This window comes from Cryptosporidium hominis (assembly GCF_000006425.1).
Source record: "Cryptosporidium hominis TU502 chromosome 5 CHRO015075, whole genome shotgun sequence".
NCBI lineage: Eukaryota > Apicomplexa > Conoidasida > Eucoccidiorida > Cryptosporidiidae > Cryptosporidium > Cryptosporidium hominis.
Window position 1 is genome coordinate 1 of NW_667287.1, and position 14,093 is coordinate 14,093.

A 14,093-nucleotide genomic window follows, 5' to 3' on the forward strand; every position below is an offset into this window, starting at 1 on the left:
GAGAATATGGAAAAATCTCAACAATAGGTGTACCATCAATAATATCAACACCTCCAACTTGAATTTTCATACTAAATAAATCAATATTCACAATATTACAAATAGTTAACCCAATTGGAACTGGCCTATGAGGAGATCTGGTAGCTAGACATCCTCTTTTTTCACCACTATCTATTTTCGGAGGAGTTACTTTTGCATTCTGATGAACAAAATATACATTTGTATTATTAATATATAAAAATTTTTTTTTTTGAGAGTTTTTTATTTTGTTCAAATTAAAAATAAATATTAGGATAGTATGTGAATGTTCTTCAAGAGCTTTTAATTTGTCTCTACATACAATATTGGTATTCAATTCAATTGTTGCTAAGCTGGATAGGCCATATTTACCTTGTCTAGGAGTGCCCCATTTTTCATTATAGCAACTATTAACTCTTCCAACGATTGGAACTTCAATCATTTTATTCGCTTTTTAAAGTGATTTTTTTTTTTTTTTTTTACACCCGTTGCTCATTATTTCAAGATTATTAATATTGCTAAATTGCGCCCAAAATAAATAATGGAAATTTCAAATGAAATAGAATTTGAAAAGAAATTGCAACTAAAAAGATGTAGAGAAAGTAGAGAGTCGATAATAAAGGACATAGGCTACTCTGACGAGTTCAACCCATTTGGTGATAATAATTTATCCCTTCCATTTATTTGGGAAAAGAAGTTCGAGCAAGAAAAGAAAAGCAGTTCTTTCAAACAAAAATGTAATGCTTATCCTTGGTACCAATTTGGAGTTTGTCCAATAAATACTGCGGAAATTATTGAAATAAAAAAGAGAAGAGAAAACTTTGAGGAAAAACTGCAAACTAGAAATGTTTCTAATAATCACTTTGATTATGGCAAATGGATTGAAAATGAAAAAAATTTTGAAAAACTACAATTACAAAGCTCATCAATTATCAGAATAAGAGAACATAGGGAAAATTTATTTGATACTTTCTTCTGGAAACTTTTAATTTATTCATATTTTAAATTGAATTCAACATTATCGCCAATATCATCATTAATCAAAACAGGACTATCAGCCTCTATTTCCTATTTGATTTCTCTAAAAGATAAAAAATTATTTAAATTACTTGATGAAATCTTTATAACTCATCCAAATGAGTCTAACGATTGTATTTCGCTTTTAATTCAGATAGTTAGTAAGCACAAGCAGCTAAGTAGCACGAATACAGATCTTTTGTTAATTCCTGAGTGGCAAGATATACTAGATGGTTTAGAGATATTATTAAAAGCAAAAATAGATGAACTTAATAAAAATGCTAATTTTTATCAAAGTGACGATCAGGAAATCAATGAAATATTGAATAACAAAGAAATTAATGAATTAAAAGATATTATGTTTCAATCTCAGGAATTAGCAGATGAAGATTATTGGAAAAGAGTCGCTGTTATCACAAAAGTTAGAATATGTAAATTAAATGTTGAGATTGTAGAAAAAACTTATTATGAATGTTTTGAAAAATGGGCGAGCTTACTTATTTCCAAGTACAACATCATTATTCAAGATGATAATAACTGCGCAAATGAGAAAATTATCAATTCTGCTGATCGTATCTCAAATACAGAAGAAATATATAACCAATATGACGATCATGAAAAAGTTGATCAACTTATTGATCTACCTTTAATAGAATTTTCCCAATCAAACGAAAGATACTTTAGTAACAGATCAGGATACCAAATAACAGAGCTAATATTACCATGCGTATACTCGATGATAAAAGCAAGATACTATTGGAACCAATATAATAAAAACTACTATTCTAATGAAACTCTTCCTCCAAAAATAATTCAAGGATACAAGTTTAAAATTAAATATCCTCTTTTAGGCAAAGCAGAAAATTCTGGTATTATTCCTAGATGGTATATTACTACAAAAGATAAATATCTTAAGAAAAATAAGTTACTAGTAACGAACGAAGAGGTCTTACTAAAAGTTCATGAGGATATAATATTTTGTGAAAATGAAATTTCTGTCATGAATAAATTATTGATCATCACATGCGATCATAAAATTTATAAAGATGTTGGGTTTTCAATCATTGATAAAGAGTGGGATTTAAATCCCAGAAGCGGGTTTAAAAGCTATTTCGAGAACTCTACCCTATACTTGAATTTCAATTTTAAGCAGACGAAATATAAAAGATAACTGTATTAGAATAAACATTGTTTTTTATTTACAACATTGATTTTATTTTCCAAATCTTGCTTTGGAAACTATCTTTATCTATTTTGCCTAGTACTTCAGTTAAAAGCAATCTAAATTCCTCGTATTTATGAACATCTAATCCATTTTCCAGTAATAATAATAAATACTCAAGCATAAAGTCAATAATAATTATTAATTCACAAGAATCTGGATTTGTTTCTTTATTAATCGCGAGCTCGAAACAACGATTAATGTTTTTAATTTGAAAATCATCCAATATTATTTTTAGATAAATAAACTTTCGTCCTCCTTAATAGCTTTGGTAGCAATCTATTCAATAAATCATGGTCAAAAATTGTCTGATTATTTGGCTTCATTCCAAACAAAATTACTTCTATGATAATTTTAATTAATCTTGGCAATTCTTGTTGAAAAGATGAAATTATATTAACTCCCATTATATTGTTAAGTGAATTGACTAGCTTGATTTTTTGATTTTCATCTTTTATGTATTCTTTCCAAATCAAGTAATTGCTCATTATGAATAATGTATTGGCCATTAACTCTTTTATTGGAAACTCCTCCTTTACCAGAATAGACTGAAATGTATTTGTAAACTTATCTAAATATTCAATTGCCCTGAAAAATAGATTTTCTGTTTGCTCATCACTGAATATTTCATTTATTACTTTAAATTTACTTGCTCCTAATTTGGTTAATGAAAAGTACAAATGTATTGATATTTCTGAAAAGTATGTGATATTTTCTATCAATAGCGTATTCATGAAACTGTTATCAAGTATTTTTGTTATTTCATCTATTCTTTCTAAAGTATAGTTCAATTTATTATTTATTATTCCCAAATTAGTCCCAATTTTTTTCAAAATAATTGATGTAACGTTATTGAGAAAAACTCCAGTGTCCTTAGGGTTTCCTGTGGAACCAATAATATTGAAGAGTTTAATAGTCTCGTACTCTAATGTATTGACAAATATTAAATTGGAATTTATGTCGTCATTTAATGATTCAGAGATGTTTGAATTATAGTATTTATCAATTGGGATATCTGGAAAAGATATTAAAATAGTGTTCCATATTTTTTCTCCAATAATATTAGAAATTCTTGAAAGTATGTTATTTACAGATTCGCAAATTTCTATATTTGATTTATTGCGTTCGGCAAAACCAATCAATGAGTGAATGTTAGAAATACCAAAATTTTTTAGGAAGTTAGAGCAGTCAGTAAATATATTTAAATAGTTATTAATCAGGTTTAGTTTCTTTTCAGGATTCTCAAGGTTTCCTAATGAAGAGTTAATGGCTGTATTCAATATAAATGATGTATTATTCAATTGATTAAACGACCCTTGTTTCTCTTCAGTTTCAAAATAAGTATTTAATGTCAAGCCTTCTTCCATTATGAGGAAAATAATCCTTTCATATTTAGAAATTTCATAATTTGAAAGAATATTTGATTTATCGAAGATCTGTAGGTCCTTGACAATAATATTAATAACAATTAGAATTATATTATAAATAATATTATAGTTAAATTTTGCATTATATTCTCTTCCTTGCAATGAAAAAATATTTATTAAGGAGATAATTATACGTTCATAATTCGCTGCTATTTCCATTTCAACGTAGTATGTAATCCATCTGAAGAAAAAATAAAAAAGAGTAAATTTTTTGTTTATTGATTTTCTTAAAAAATTACAAAATCTTTCCCAAAAATTTATAGAAAAGTCTAATTGAATTTGTTCACTCGAAAACATATTAATAAATAGGTGATCTGAAATAAAGGGCTTAATATATTCTTTTAAAGAAATTAAATCTGATCCACAAGTTTCAAAAATTATTTCTGACTCTGGAAGATTAAAAATGAAATTTCTATCATCTGTTGGGTCAACATAATAAAAATTTTTCTTTTCAGAGCAAGATAAAACTTGTAAATTTACTTGTTCTTTATTCGACAGCCTTTCAAAGAAATTAATTTTTTGATCACTTTTTGATGAAATTGAGTTTAAAATAGTTGGAAAAGCTTCTGAATTATGAAGATGGCTTTCATTAACTAAATTAGTTGAACTTCCAATCAATTTGGTATTAGAATTTAGTCTCACACTTGAATTAGAATCTCCATTCTTATTTTTGATAGGCAATAAACGATTAATACTAGTATTTTCAGTCACTTCAACACCAACTGAGCCTTTATTTTGTGTTTCAATTTGCTTGTAAAGCCCAATATTTGACAGAGAATTTCTGTTTGATTGTGTTGACTCATTATTTGGTGTTGAATTGGTTGAGTTTGGAGGAGGATGCGTGGCTTTAATAGATAATGAAAGAGCTTTTGAATGAATATTTTTGTCGCTTGTAGTGTTTGTATTTCTTACTGTAGATGATTTAATTCCCAATTTTCTTTCTGTTTCAATGATCAGTTTTTGTTTGCTAATATGTAGTCCAAATATTATCTTCTGTAGAATTGAACTAATCTCCTCTCCAAAGCATGGATCTTTAAGCTTTATAAGTAAAACGCAAGCAGAAGATCTAACATGTATTGAAGCGTCATCAAAACAGGAAGGAATAATATTAATCAATTGTTTTAAACCTTTTGAATGCCTTTCCATAATATTATTCTTTTCAATGATTTCATCTATTAAACTGTTACAAATAGAGATAGCTGAGCATTTTGCAGTGGTAACTTTCTCTTTATAACCGTACTGACACAAATCATCAAAAATTTGGTCCAAGTTCAATGAAAATTTTAAAACAGTATTTATAAAGTTTATTGACTCTGTACAAACAATTTTATTCTGATCCTTAATTTTAATCATTATTTGTGTTGTTAAAGGACGAACTATTGATGCAATTTTTTCTCTGAGGCATTTTACAAGATTTGAGCAAAGTCTAATAACAGATAAAATCAAAGCAGTATTTCCCTCACATTTGATTATTCTTTGTAAAATATTGAACAAATTCTGATAATCACTAATAGTTGGAAAAAAATTCTTTTTGTTGGAGTGAGTAATATTGGACTTAACATCATTTTGATTGATCAATAACTTCTTGTGAGTCTCACATAACTTACAGAAATGGTCAATTATCATTTTTCTTTCATTCCACTTAATTTCTTTATCAGAAATAACATCAAGCCAGTTAGAGGGAAGCATTTTCATTACATCTACGGGTTCAATCAAATCAAAGCTATCAACTGAGCTCTCGTTATTATTAACAGCTACAGATCCATTCATTACATTTGAATGAAATCTAACTTTTATTTTGTCAACAAAATGATTTCTGATTGGTTTCTTTTTTTTTTTTTCTTCCGCTTCAATTGATCGCTTTTGCACCTCCTTTAATTGTAAAGGTGTTAACGAAGAAGATATTGATTCCATTAAAGATGACTCCTGATTAATCATAGAAAGGATTTCATAAATGCACTCCTTCGTACTTTTGTCGCTGCAATCAACAACCAAAGGAACTATAACCTTCAACCATTTTGCAATAGGAGAAAACTCAATTCCATAGTTATCAATAAAGCTAGAAAATAATTTTACAATCCCAAAAATTTGCTTTACTACAATTCCTTTTGATTTCTTATTATTATTAATGAAATCTATCATCTCATCCCACAAATAATCAGTCTTATTTAAATTACCACTTTCAAGTAATAATGACTGTTCAAAGAATGAAAATGTTAAATTCATTGACGAACTTGATGTCTTTGGATTAATCAGTGTCTTCTTAATTAGCATTTCAGAAATGCTGTCTCTCCAAATAGTTGGCAAATTATTGATTTTCAACCCAAATTGCTCAATATATATTGTCAAAAATTGTATTCCTAAATTTTGTGATGAAATATTTTTATCATTAACAATACTTTTGATAAATAGGTTTTCAACATCACTAATATTTACCGATTCTATTTCTTTTATTCCTTTTTTGTAACCATACATTCTCATTTGCCACTCACTACTAGTAATCAGAGAATTTAAAGGAATTGAAGATAATTCAATGCCATTAAAGATGTCACTACTCTCAGAGGAATACTCTGGAATCTCGCAATTAGAATTAGAATCAAGTACCATCGGAATAATTTCTCCATCACTCTTCATTTTTGCATAATTAAAATGTAAGTTATTATTAAAGCGAGCTATACCCGCTTCAATGCACAACAGTGGGGAAAATCAGTTAAAATCAATTTGATCGGCAATCCGATTTTTCAAATTATAGATTATTTTTCATAAAAATTAATTAGTGTAAACATCAAACAAACGAACAAAGAATTGATTAATAATCCTGAATAATAAAATCTATTCTATTGCTTACTAATGCGCATTATATTCCTTAACGAAATTAAAACTACTAATATGCATAAAATCCTGTTTTTTTTGGTTGAGAACCTGGAGTTGGGCCCCTTGCAGGAATACCATAAGGATATGCAACAAATGGATTGCAAGGCGAATACATACTAGAACCACTAACTGGATTAAATTGCGCAAGGTGGTATGGCGCATTGACAATAACTGTTTGGTCCGTTGGAGATATATACGGGTTAAGTGGTTGCCCATTGTGGAAACGGTGTGGTTCTGGAAGATTCTGAGTATTTTGGGGTCCTTCCTTATCTGACTTTTGTGTAACAAAATCTTCAGGAAGGGGTGGAATCACGCATGGAACTCCTGCCAGACTCGCAAATGGGTATCCTGGCATTACTCTGCAATCCACTGGCACAAAAGTTTTAGGTTGAGCATATAATGTTGGAATTGAAGGGGCGCCTGAAACAGGTAAAATGCTTGATGAAGCAGGAATGGTTGGAACGCTAGGTTGGCCACTGTCCATTTTTAATTTTTTTTTTTTTTTGCAATAAATAGATGTTTTTGATTGATGCTTTAAAAATTGATTTTTGCTTCGTTGCCTTTGATAGCATGCTTCTTCACACAAAAAGACAATACATCTACAACTCTCGCGCGCACAAAATCTATGAATTTAATATTTATGAGCCAAAGTAAATTAAACTGATGAAAATTTGTAGTATTAAATAAAATAATCTATCCCTAGCTTTATGTTTTTGCTAAGATTAAATAATGCATATTGCGCCTATTATAATTATGACTGTACAGGTTATTCCCAAAGTTATATATATGATATTCTTCATATTGCTCCGTGGATTTTCAATTCTGTCATTAATCGTTATTTCTGGTTGAAACGGTATATCTTCATCCCCTTCCTGTGAATTGTCCTCGGTATTTCCTTCCTCCACGTTATTTGAAGTTAACTACAGAATTATTGTAAACAAGATTACTAAAATTACTAACTTACCTCTTCTTCCGCTGAAACTCCCAGCGAACGTTTTAATCTTTCCACCAAGCCTGAGGATCTTTTTTCATCTGATGGTGCATCAATTATTTCCTCTTCTTTTTTTGTCTCAATTTTAATAGCTTCATTTGTATTTTTATGGTTATGTAAATTTTCTTTTTTATCGCCTTCACTTTCTTCCAAATCTTTGACGTTCTCAATTTGGTATGCAGTATTTTCATTAGAATGTTGCTGAATGTCGTCTATAAAAGATAATGGGCCATTCATTTTATTTGATTGAACTTCTGTATTTTCTTCATTGTTTGATGGGCCTTGTGTTTCCGCAGCAAATTCTCTTTAAACGAAGTCAATAAATCTAGTTTCACTTCTAAGCAACTTACCTAAAATTTTGGAGTTCATTTGAAACAGCCTTTTCAATTTCTCTTTTCCTCTCTTCAATACTTTCACTCTGAAAAACATTAATTGAACATTTATGTTATTTATACTTACTTGAATCTTTCTCCATTTTTGATTCTGTAGATCTGCCTGATTTAATGCGCAAGTTATTTTTATACAAGAATTATATTGTTTTGGGAAGCATTTAGGGCTTTTACAGATATACTTTGCCTTAATTGAGCTTATAACCCCTGATATTCCATTACTTTTAAATATGCCAATAGGAACTGAGATAGAATTGGATCTAAAAAGTTGTTCAAACATCAAAAAGTGGCTAAATAATACTTACGTTACTAATTTTTGTCTGGTAGTTAGCCTTCCAATGAAATTAGATGGTTTTCTGCATATCTCTTCACTATCAAGTTTTGAATCAACCATGAATTGAAATGCCGCAAACTTATTTTTCTTAAACCCTACTCTTGAACGATTTTTAATATTATAATACTGCAAGAAAGTGTGAACAGTAAGAGGTACAAGTCCATCAATAACCTATTAATGTATGATAATAATGATATATTTCCCTTTAACTTACTGTGCATTTGTTTAATCTTTCGCTTAGTATGCTCCCGGAGGCTTCCCACTCTATAGTGGTTCCTTTCGAAATTTGTGCGCTCTTCAATTTTTGATTAACTGTACTTTTATCAGATTCTTTTGAAGATAAATTTAATTTATTAGATCCATTCTTATCGCGAAACTTATTTTTCAAACTATTTAAATTAAAAGAAAACCTATTCGTTTTTTTAAATTGTGTTGCCTGATTTTCGTCTGGTTTATTTTTTTTTTTCCTGCTAAAAATCCTGCCTAATAAACTTTTTGAACGTGATTTATTAGATTTAGGTAAATTACTTAGATTCTCATTTTCCTCTTCAGATTCAGATTCTGTCATTTGAGAAACGAGTTCTAATAAAGAATATTCTGATTTGACTTTTAAGTTTGAAGTGCTCGTTGAAATATGTTTATTGGAGTAACTTCTATTTATGCCAGCAGCATCTTCTCTATCACTATCACCATCATCATCATCATCATCATCATCATCATCATCATTATCATCATAGTCTTGACTGCCCTCAGAATCATCTGTTTTTTGTTCATCATTTTCAGACATATCTGAATTTTCATCCATAAATACACTTGAACTTAAAATCTCTTGTCCACTTTTTGAAGCTTTAAGAAAACCTTGAAAAACTGTAACTTCATTTTGGATTGCCGGAATCACTGAACAGTATGCTATTGATGATTCAGATACATTAGTTGTCTTACATTTTGTACAACGAGTCACTGAATAACATTCGCCATCGCCTGAGCCAGCATAGCCTCTACCATCTTTGCAGCCTAATAATGAACAAAAAGAATTTGTGTAGCTAGATTTCTGAAAGGTCAACCCTATAGACTTTCTCTTTCTTTTGGTCCCATTTATAGCTGCTACTAAATAAATACAACAAAAAAGTAGTTTTATGCTTACAAAAAATTTCATTAATTGCTAATGCACTAAGCAACTAAGATCCTAACTGATGAACACACAAGCGTGCAGATAGAATTATACACACTTTTAAATATTCTATCTTATTGAGGTGATATAAACTTATTATTCCAAAAAGCTGACAAATTGTCCATTTATGAAATAATAAATTCAATATTCAAGCTGCAACTATTGTATCTGCAATTAACTTCGATTTTTCCACTCCACACAACATTTCTACAAGCTTTAAACCAAATAAAACAGAAGTTCCTGGTCCCTGTGAGGTTACCACATTAGAGCTCACGCAAACTGCTGCATTTGAGCTATCTGGCTTATCAAGTTCATTCATCATAGATGGATAACTAACTGCTTTTTCAACATCTGAAAGTAGACCATTTTTCTCAAATACAATAACAGGAGAAGCACAAATAGAAGCTATTATTCCACCTTTTTTTTTCGTTTCACGCAATATTTTCAACAAATTTTGATCACTCCCAAGCTTAATTGCGCAATCCATTCCACCAGGGCACATGACTAAATCGTAGTCTTCAGACAATACCTCATCCAACAACTTGTCACCCATAATAGTTATCCCGTGTGCCCCCATAACTTTTTTGCAATCTCCTGAAACTGCTATTGTAACATTCAGGTCCGCCCTTCTCAGAATATCAACTGGAGTTACGAATTCAATTTCTTCGAATCCATTTGCGAGAGCAACTAAAACCTTTTTTGCCATTGTGATTTATTCGAGTGAAATAGCAACAATAAATAGACTACTGAGAGTTTTATGAAGCTCAGAGCGGCCAAAAAGAAGTTGTTAAAGAGTGAGTTGGCGGAAAAAAAAATCAATAAACTTTCTATAAATATATTCTAGGTTATATAAAAATAATTGGGTATCGCAAAGACCAAATTATAGTAAATTACATATTCAATGGCAATAAACAGATTTACAGACAACTAGTTGGGCAGTGAATTAGGGGCGTGGTAATTTAAACACGTAAAAAAGATTCGCTTAATCTAAAAATCAAAATTGGAATTTAGTATTTTCCTCAAACTTTGAATCACTGCACTTCTCTAAAAAACTTAACATTAAAAAAATATTTAAGGCGGCAATATACGTCTCAAATGTACTCACATGGTCGAGACGTAGACGTGCCGTTTCCATATAGTTTATTTAAACTTTAATACTGTTTATACCTATTTAACTGGGTGAATATTTTTGTGAGGTAATGCTGTTTTTGCTTTTCGCACGTGATAAGTATTAATATTACCATATTCGTTGTGAGCTCAACAAATTTATATAAATCATGTCAGGAGTTAGTCGTAGAGCAGTAATTACAGATCCAAATGGTGTATATGAGGGCGATGTTAACGAAAAGGGCCTCAAACATGGAAATGGAGTTTATAAAGTCAATACTGGAGATGTTTATGAAGGTGAGTATTCCAACGGTCTTAAGAACGGCTATGGGGTTTATACATGGGCGAATGGAGATAAATTTGAAGGCTATTACAAAGATGATATAAAATGGGGCCATGGGATCTATAGATGGTCTAATGGCGAGGTTTTTGAGGGAGAGTATGTAAGAGGCGTTAAGTGTGGTCATGGCATCTATACCTGGCCAAATGGTGACAGATTTGAGGGTGAATACAAAGATGGAGTTAAGGAAGGGTTTGGCGTTTACAAGCTTGCAACGGGAAGAATATATGAAGGCCAGTACTCGAGAGACATGAGAAATGGACAAGGTACATCCAGATATACGGATGGATCAGTGTACACTGGAGAATGGTTCGACGGTAAAGAACATGGTCATGGTCTCTTGAAGTTCAGTGACAGTAGTTCATATGAGGGAGATTTCCAGAATGGCGCACCCAATGGGCAGGGAAAGTATACTTATTCAAATGGAAACTACTATGTTGGTGGATTCAAAAATGGTCTTACAGATGGGCCAGGCTCACTCACATTTGCAGAAGATAATCGCGTGCTAAAGGCAAATTGGAAGGATGGCCAGGTCGATGGTGATGCTGCAATTATTTACCCTGACGGTGGAAAGTACACTGGAGAAGTTGTAAATGGGATAAGACAGGGTAAAGGTGTCATGACAGAGTCTAATGGTGATATTTTTGATGGCGAATTTTTTAGGGATTTCCGTCATGGTGAAGGAATACTTACTGTAAATGGCAAGCAAAAGAGAGTCAAATATAATATGGGTAAAAAGGTTGGATTATGTTCTTGCTAGTCTAACAAGTTCCACAGCAAACACTCAAAAATGTTCTTTCTACAAAACGTCAACCTTATTTACTCGAACTTCAAATTTTTTTTTAAATAAGTTACAATTTAGAGAAAAAGAATTGTTTATCGAATGTATAGAATATATTGCAGATAGTCAAGTGTGAATACACGTAATAATGATAATTTTTGGTATAGATGACTCTGTAACTATCCGATCTCCCTCGAGTAACAACTTTTGTACTAGATAGTGTCTTGTGTATTTCTATTCCACTTTAAATAGCCCTACAATTCCCGAAAGAGAGGCTACAACGAAATTCACAAAATATAAAGATAACAATGTTATCCCAAATATCTTGTTACGATGCTTGAAGTATGTTGAATAGTATATCCATGCAGGAATAATAAACACAAATATCCCATCAAGTGTTCCCCCTGTGACCTGAATTAACTTGGCAACGGAGCTGAACCCGACTGCCATAATACCTGAGAATGTAAGGACAATAATTAAGTTCAATATTTTAACTAGCTTATCTTTTGACAAAAACATGAAATTTGAACGATTACATCGACATTTTTTCGCAATGGAATCCGCCTGTTCATTATTTTTTTCTTTTTGTTCGTTAATTCCAAAATATGGAGTCAGATTAACAGTAGACGCCAATGTAGATGTGCATTGATTGGAGTTCGTTTCTTCATCTGCTGTTAAATTTGGCTCTGAATTTTTAATGGAACTAGTTATCTCTATTTCGGATTTTCTTTTATCGATTAAACTACCAATTGACTTGAATAAAAACATAATAGTCGAGGAAAAACTATCTATTAATGGTATTATTTCCATACATACTGTGACAGTTAATGATAGTGTCAAATAGACCCTTACAAGAACAATTAAAGGGTCATTGTATGCGAAGTTGCTGATAATATTTGGTAATGTGTTCGACCTAAAGATTGAATAACCAGATATTCCGACCGAACAATTAAAAATAAAAATAGCAGATACAAATGTTATTACAATTCCTTTTATTTTTCTTGTTGACATGTGATGAATATTTTTTGTTGTAGGGATTAATATCAGGTGGCAGAAATGAGAAAACAAAATAATATTTGAAACGCTCGTTATTTTCCAAAACTCCTTAATAGAGTTGTAATTAAATAGCTCTATTTTTCCTTTTCTGCAAAAGTTGGTGTTTGTAGCCATAATCCCACTTTGGCATTCTGGTGGTTGATTTGAACTCAATCCAAAATAAATTATGATGATGGCAGTAGAAACAGATGAAAATACAGACAAAACTGATACCAATTTTACAGCAGAGAAATTATTCGGTATGCATAACAAAAAAACGATTACGCAAAAGAATATTATGCATCGATATTTTTCTGTAAAAAAAAGTGAAATAGAAAAAAACAGATTATAAAACAGCTTCGCCAGAGAAGATTTTTCAAGACCTGGATAACGAATTGACAACTTGGGCAGCTCTTGTTGAACAAGAATATTAATTGGGATAAGAAAATCTGAAAGAAAAATTAATAAGCAAGGAACAATGAACAAACAATCAAATAAAATGAGTACATCGCACAATACTGCGGCTTTTGACGCTATCTTCACTCTTTTTTTGCTTCCAACTGAACTCAATTCGGCTTCAATTGAGGTATTTTCAATTTTTGCTTCACCAAGAATACTATAATACATTAATTCAGTAATATTAGAGACTTTGTAGTGTAATCCTCCCATTATTAAAAAATATATTGTTGTGCTGCATAAAATGCTCCAATATAACAACACAACTATTCCCAAAAACAGTCCTGTCTGTCGAAATGCCCATGGAAGAGTTAATACTCCCATGCCTGTAGCTGCACTAATCAACAGGAAGCATATTGAAAAGAACGAATCTTTCCTAAGTATGCTCATTTTTATTCTTACTCATTTAGACAATAGTTAAAGCATTATTCCTTGGCGCAATAAACTTTAGCGACAAAAAAATTTATAATAGAATCTAAATGCAATGAAACAAAACTAGAAATTAGCAATTAAATATTCACTAAACAAATTCATAAGGCGTATATAATAAACCTTTGAGTTGTCTGCTAACGCCCACGATAATGTCTATTTGTTGAGTTTGTTGAATTTGAGTTAATAGAACTATATTTTGAATTTAAGTACCCTTTAAAATTTGCATAATCATAATTAGGCTCATTTACAGGCATTTGTTGCATTAATTGATTGCCAGGCAAACTGTTTTGTGAATAATAGTGAGAATTATTGAAGAAGCTGCTAGAGTGGTGATTGGCAAAATCCGAATTTGGATTATTCCTATGTCTTGGGTAATGTTTGTTATGAGATTCATAACCAGTTAGTATCCTATTCTTACCTTGATAATAGTAATTTTTGTGACAAGAAGAAACTTGAACAGGCCTCCGTTGATCGGATTGTCTTTGCCGTTTTTGATCTA

The 14,093-nt window shown here is 30.8% G+C and overlaps 9 protein-coding genes across 9 annotated transcripts; 2 read left to right on the forward strand and 7 right to left on the reverse strand.

The window, feature by feature from the left end:
* Chro.50212 (hypothetical protein) lies at window positions 1-460 on the reverse strand (the record flags this gene model as incomplete). Its single annotated transcript, XM_661531.1, has 1 exon — window positions 1-460. A coding segment is annotated over one exon (460 nt), but the record flags the coding sequence as incomplete, so codon positions are not given.
* A 99-nt stretch (window positions 461-559) lies between these two features.
* Chro.50213 (hypothetical protein) lies at window positions 560-2,206 on the forward strand. The annotated part of the gene is made up of 1 exon (XM_661532.1): window positions 560-2,206. The coding sequence occupies one exon, from the start codon at window positions 560-562 to the stop codon at window positions 2,204-2,206; it is 1,647 nt and encodes a 548-aa protein (XP_666624.1).
* A 269-nt stretch (window positions 2,207-2,475) lies between these two features.
* Window positions 2,476-6,318, reverse strand: Chro.50214 (ENSANGP00000021996). Its single annotated transcript, XM_661533.1, has 1 exon — window positions 2,476-6,318. The coding sequence occupies one exon, from the start codon at window positions 6,316-6,318 to the stop codon at window positions 2,476-2,478; it is 3,843 nt and encodes a 1,280-aa protein (XP_666625.1).
* Window positions 6,319-6,568: 250 nt separating this feature from the next.
* Chro.50215 (hypothetical protein) lies at window positions 6,569-7,042 on the reverse strand. The annotated part of the gene is made up of 1 exon (XM_661534.1): window positions 6,569-7,042. The coding sequence occupies one exon, from the start codon at window positions 7,040-7,042 to the stop codon at window positions 6,569-6,571; it is 474 nt and encodes a 157-aa protein (XP_666626.1).
* Window positions 7,043-7,513: 471 nt separating this feature from the next.
* Chro.50216 (hypothetical protein) lies at window positions 7,514-7,786 on the reverse strand. Its single annotated transcript, XM_661535.1, has 1 exon — window positions 7,514-7,786. The coding sequence occupies one exon, from the start codon at window positions 7,784-7,786 to the stop codon at window positions 7,514-7,516; it is 273 nt and encodes a 90-aa protein (XP_666627.1).
* Window positions 7,787-8,477: 691 nt separating this feature from the next.
* Window positions 8,478-9,428, reverse strand: Chro.50217 (hypothetical protein). Its single annotated transcript, XM_661536.1, has 1 exon — window positions 8,478-9,428. The coding sequence occupies one exon, from the start codon at window positions 9,426-9,428 to the stop codon at window positions 8,478-8,480; it is 951 nt and encodes a 316-aa protein (XP_666628.1).
* Window positions 9,429-9,591: 163 nt separating this feature from the next.
* Window positions 9,592-10,149, reverse strand: Chro.50218 (CG1349 gene product). The annotated part of the gene is made up of 1 exon (XM_661537.1): window positions 9,592-10,149. One exon carries the CDS (start codon window positions 10,147-10,149, stop codon window positions 9,592-9,594), a length of 558 nt encoding a protein of 185 aa, XP_666629.1.
* Window positions 10,150-10,720: 571 nt separating this feature from the next.
* On the forward strand, window positions 10,721-11,650 carry Chro.50219 (MORN repeat protein). Its single annotated transcript, XM_661538.1, has 1 exon — window positions 10,721-11,650. One exon carries the CDS (start codon window positions 10,721-10,723, stop codon window positions 11,648-11,650), a length of 930 nt encoding a protein of 309 aa, XP_666630.1.
* Window positions 11,651-11,905: 255 nt separating this feature from the next.
* Chro.50220 (hypothetical protein) lies at window positions 11,906-13,552 on the reverse strand. Its single annotated transcript, XM_661539.1, has 1 exon — window positions 11,906-13,552. The coding sequence occupies one exon, from the start codon at window positions 13,550-13,552 to the stop codon at window positions 11,906-11,908; it is 1,647 nt and encodes a 548-aa protein (XP_666631.1).
* Window positions 13,553-14,093: the final 541 nt, after the last annotated feature.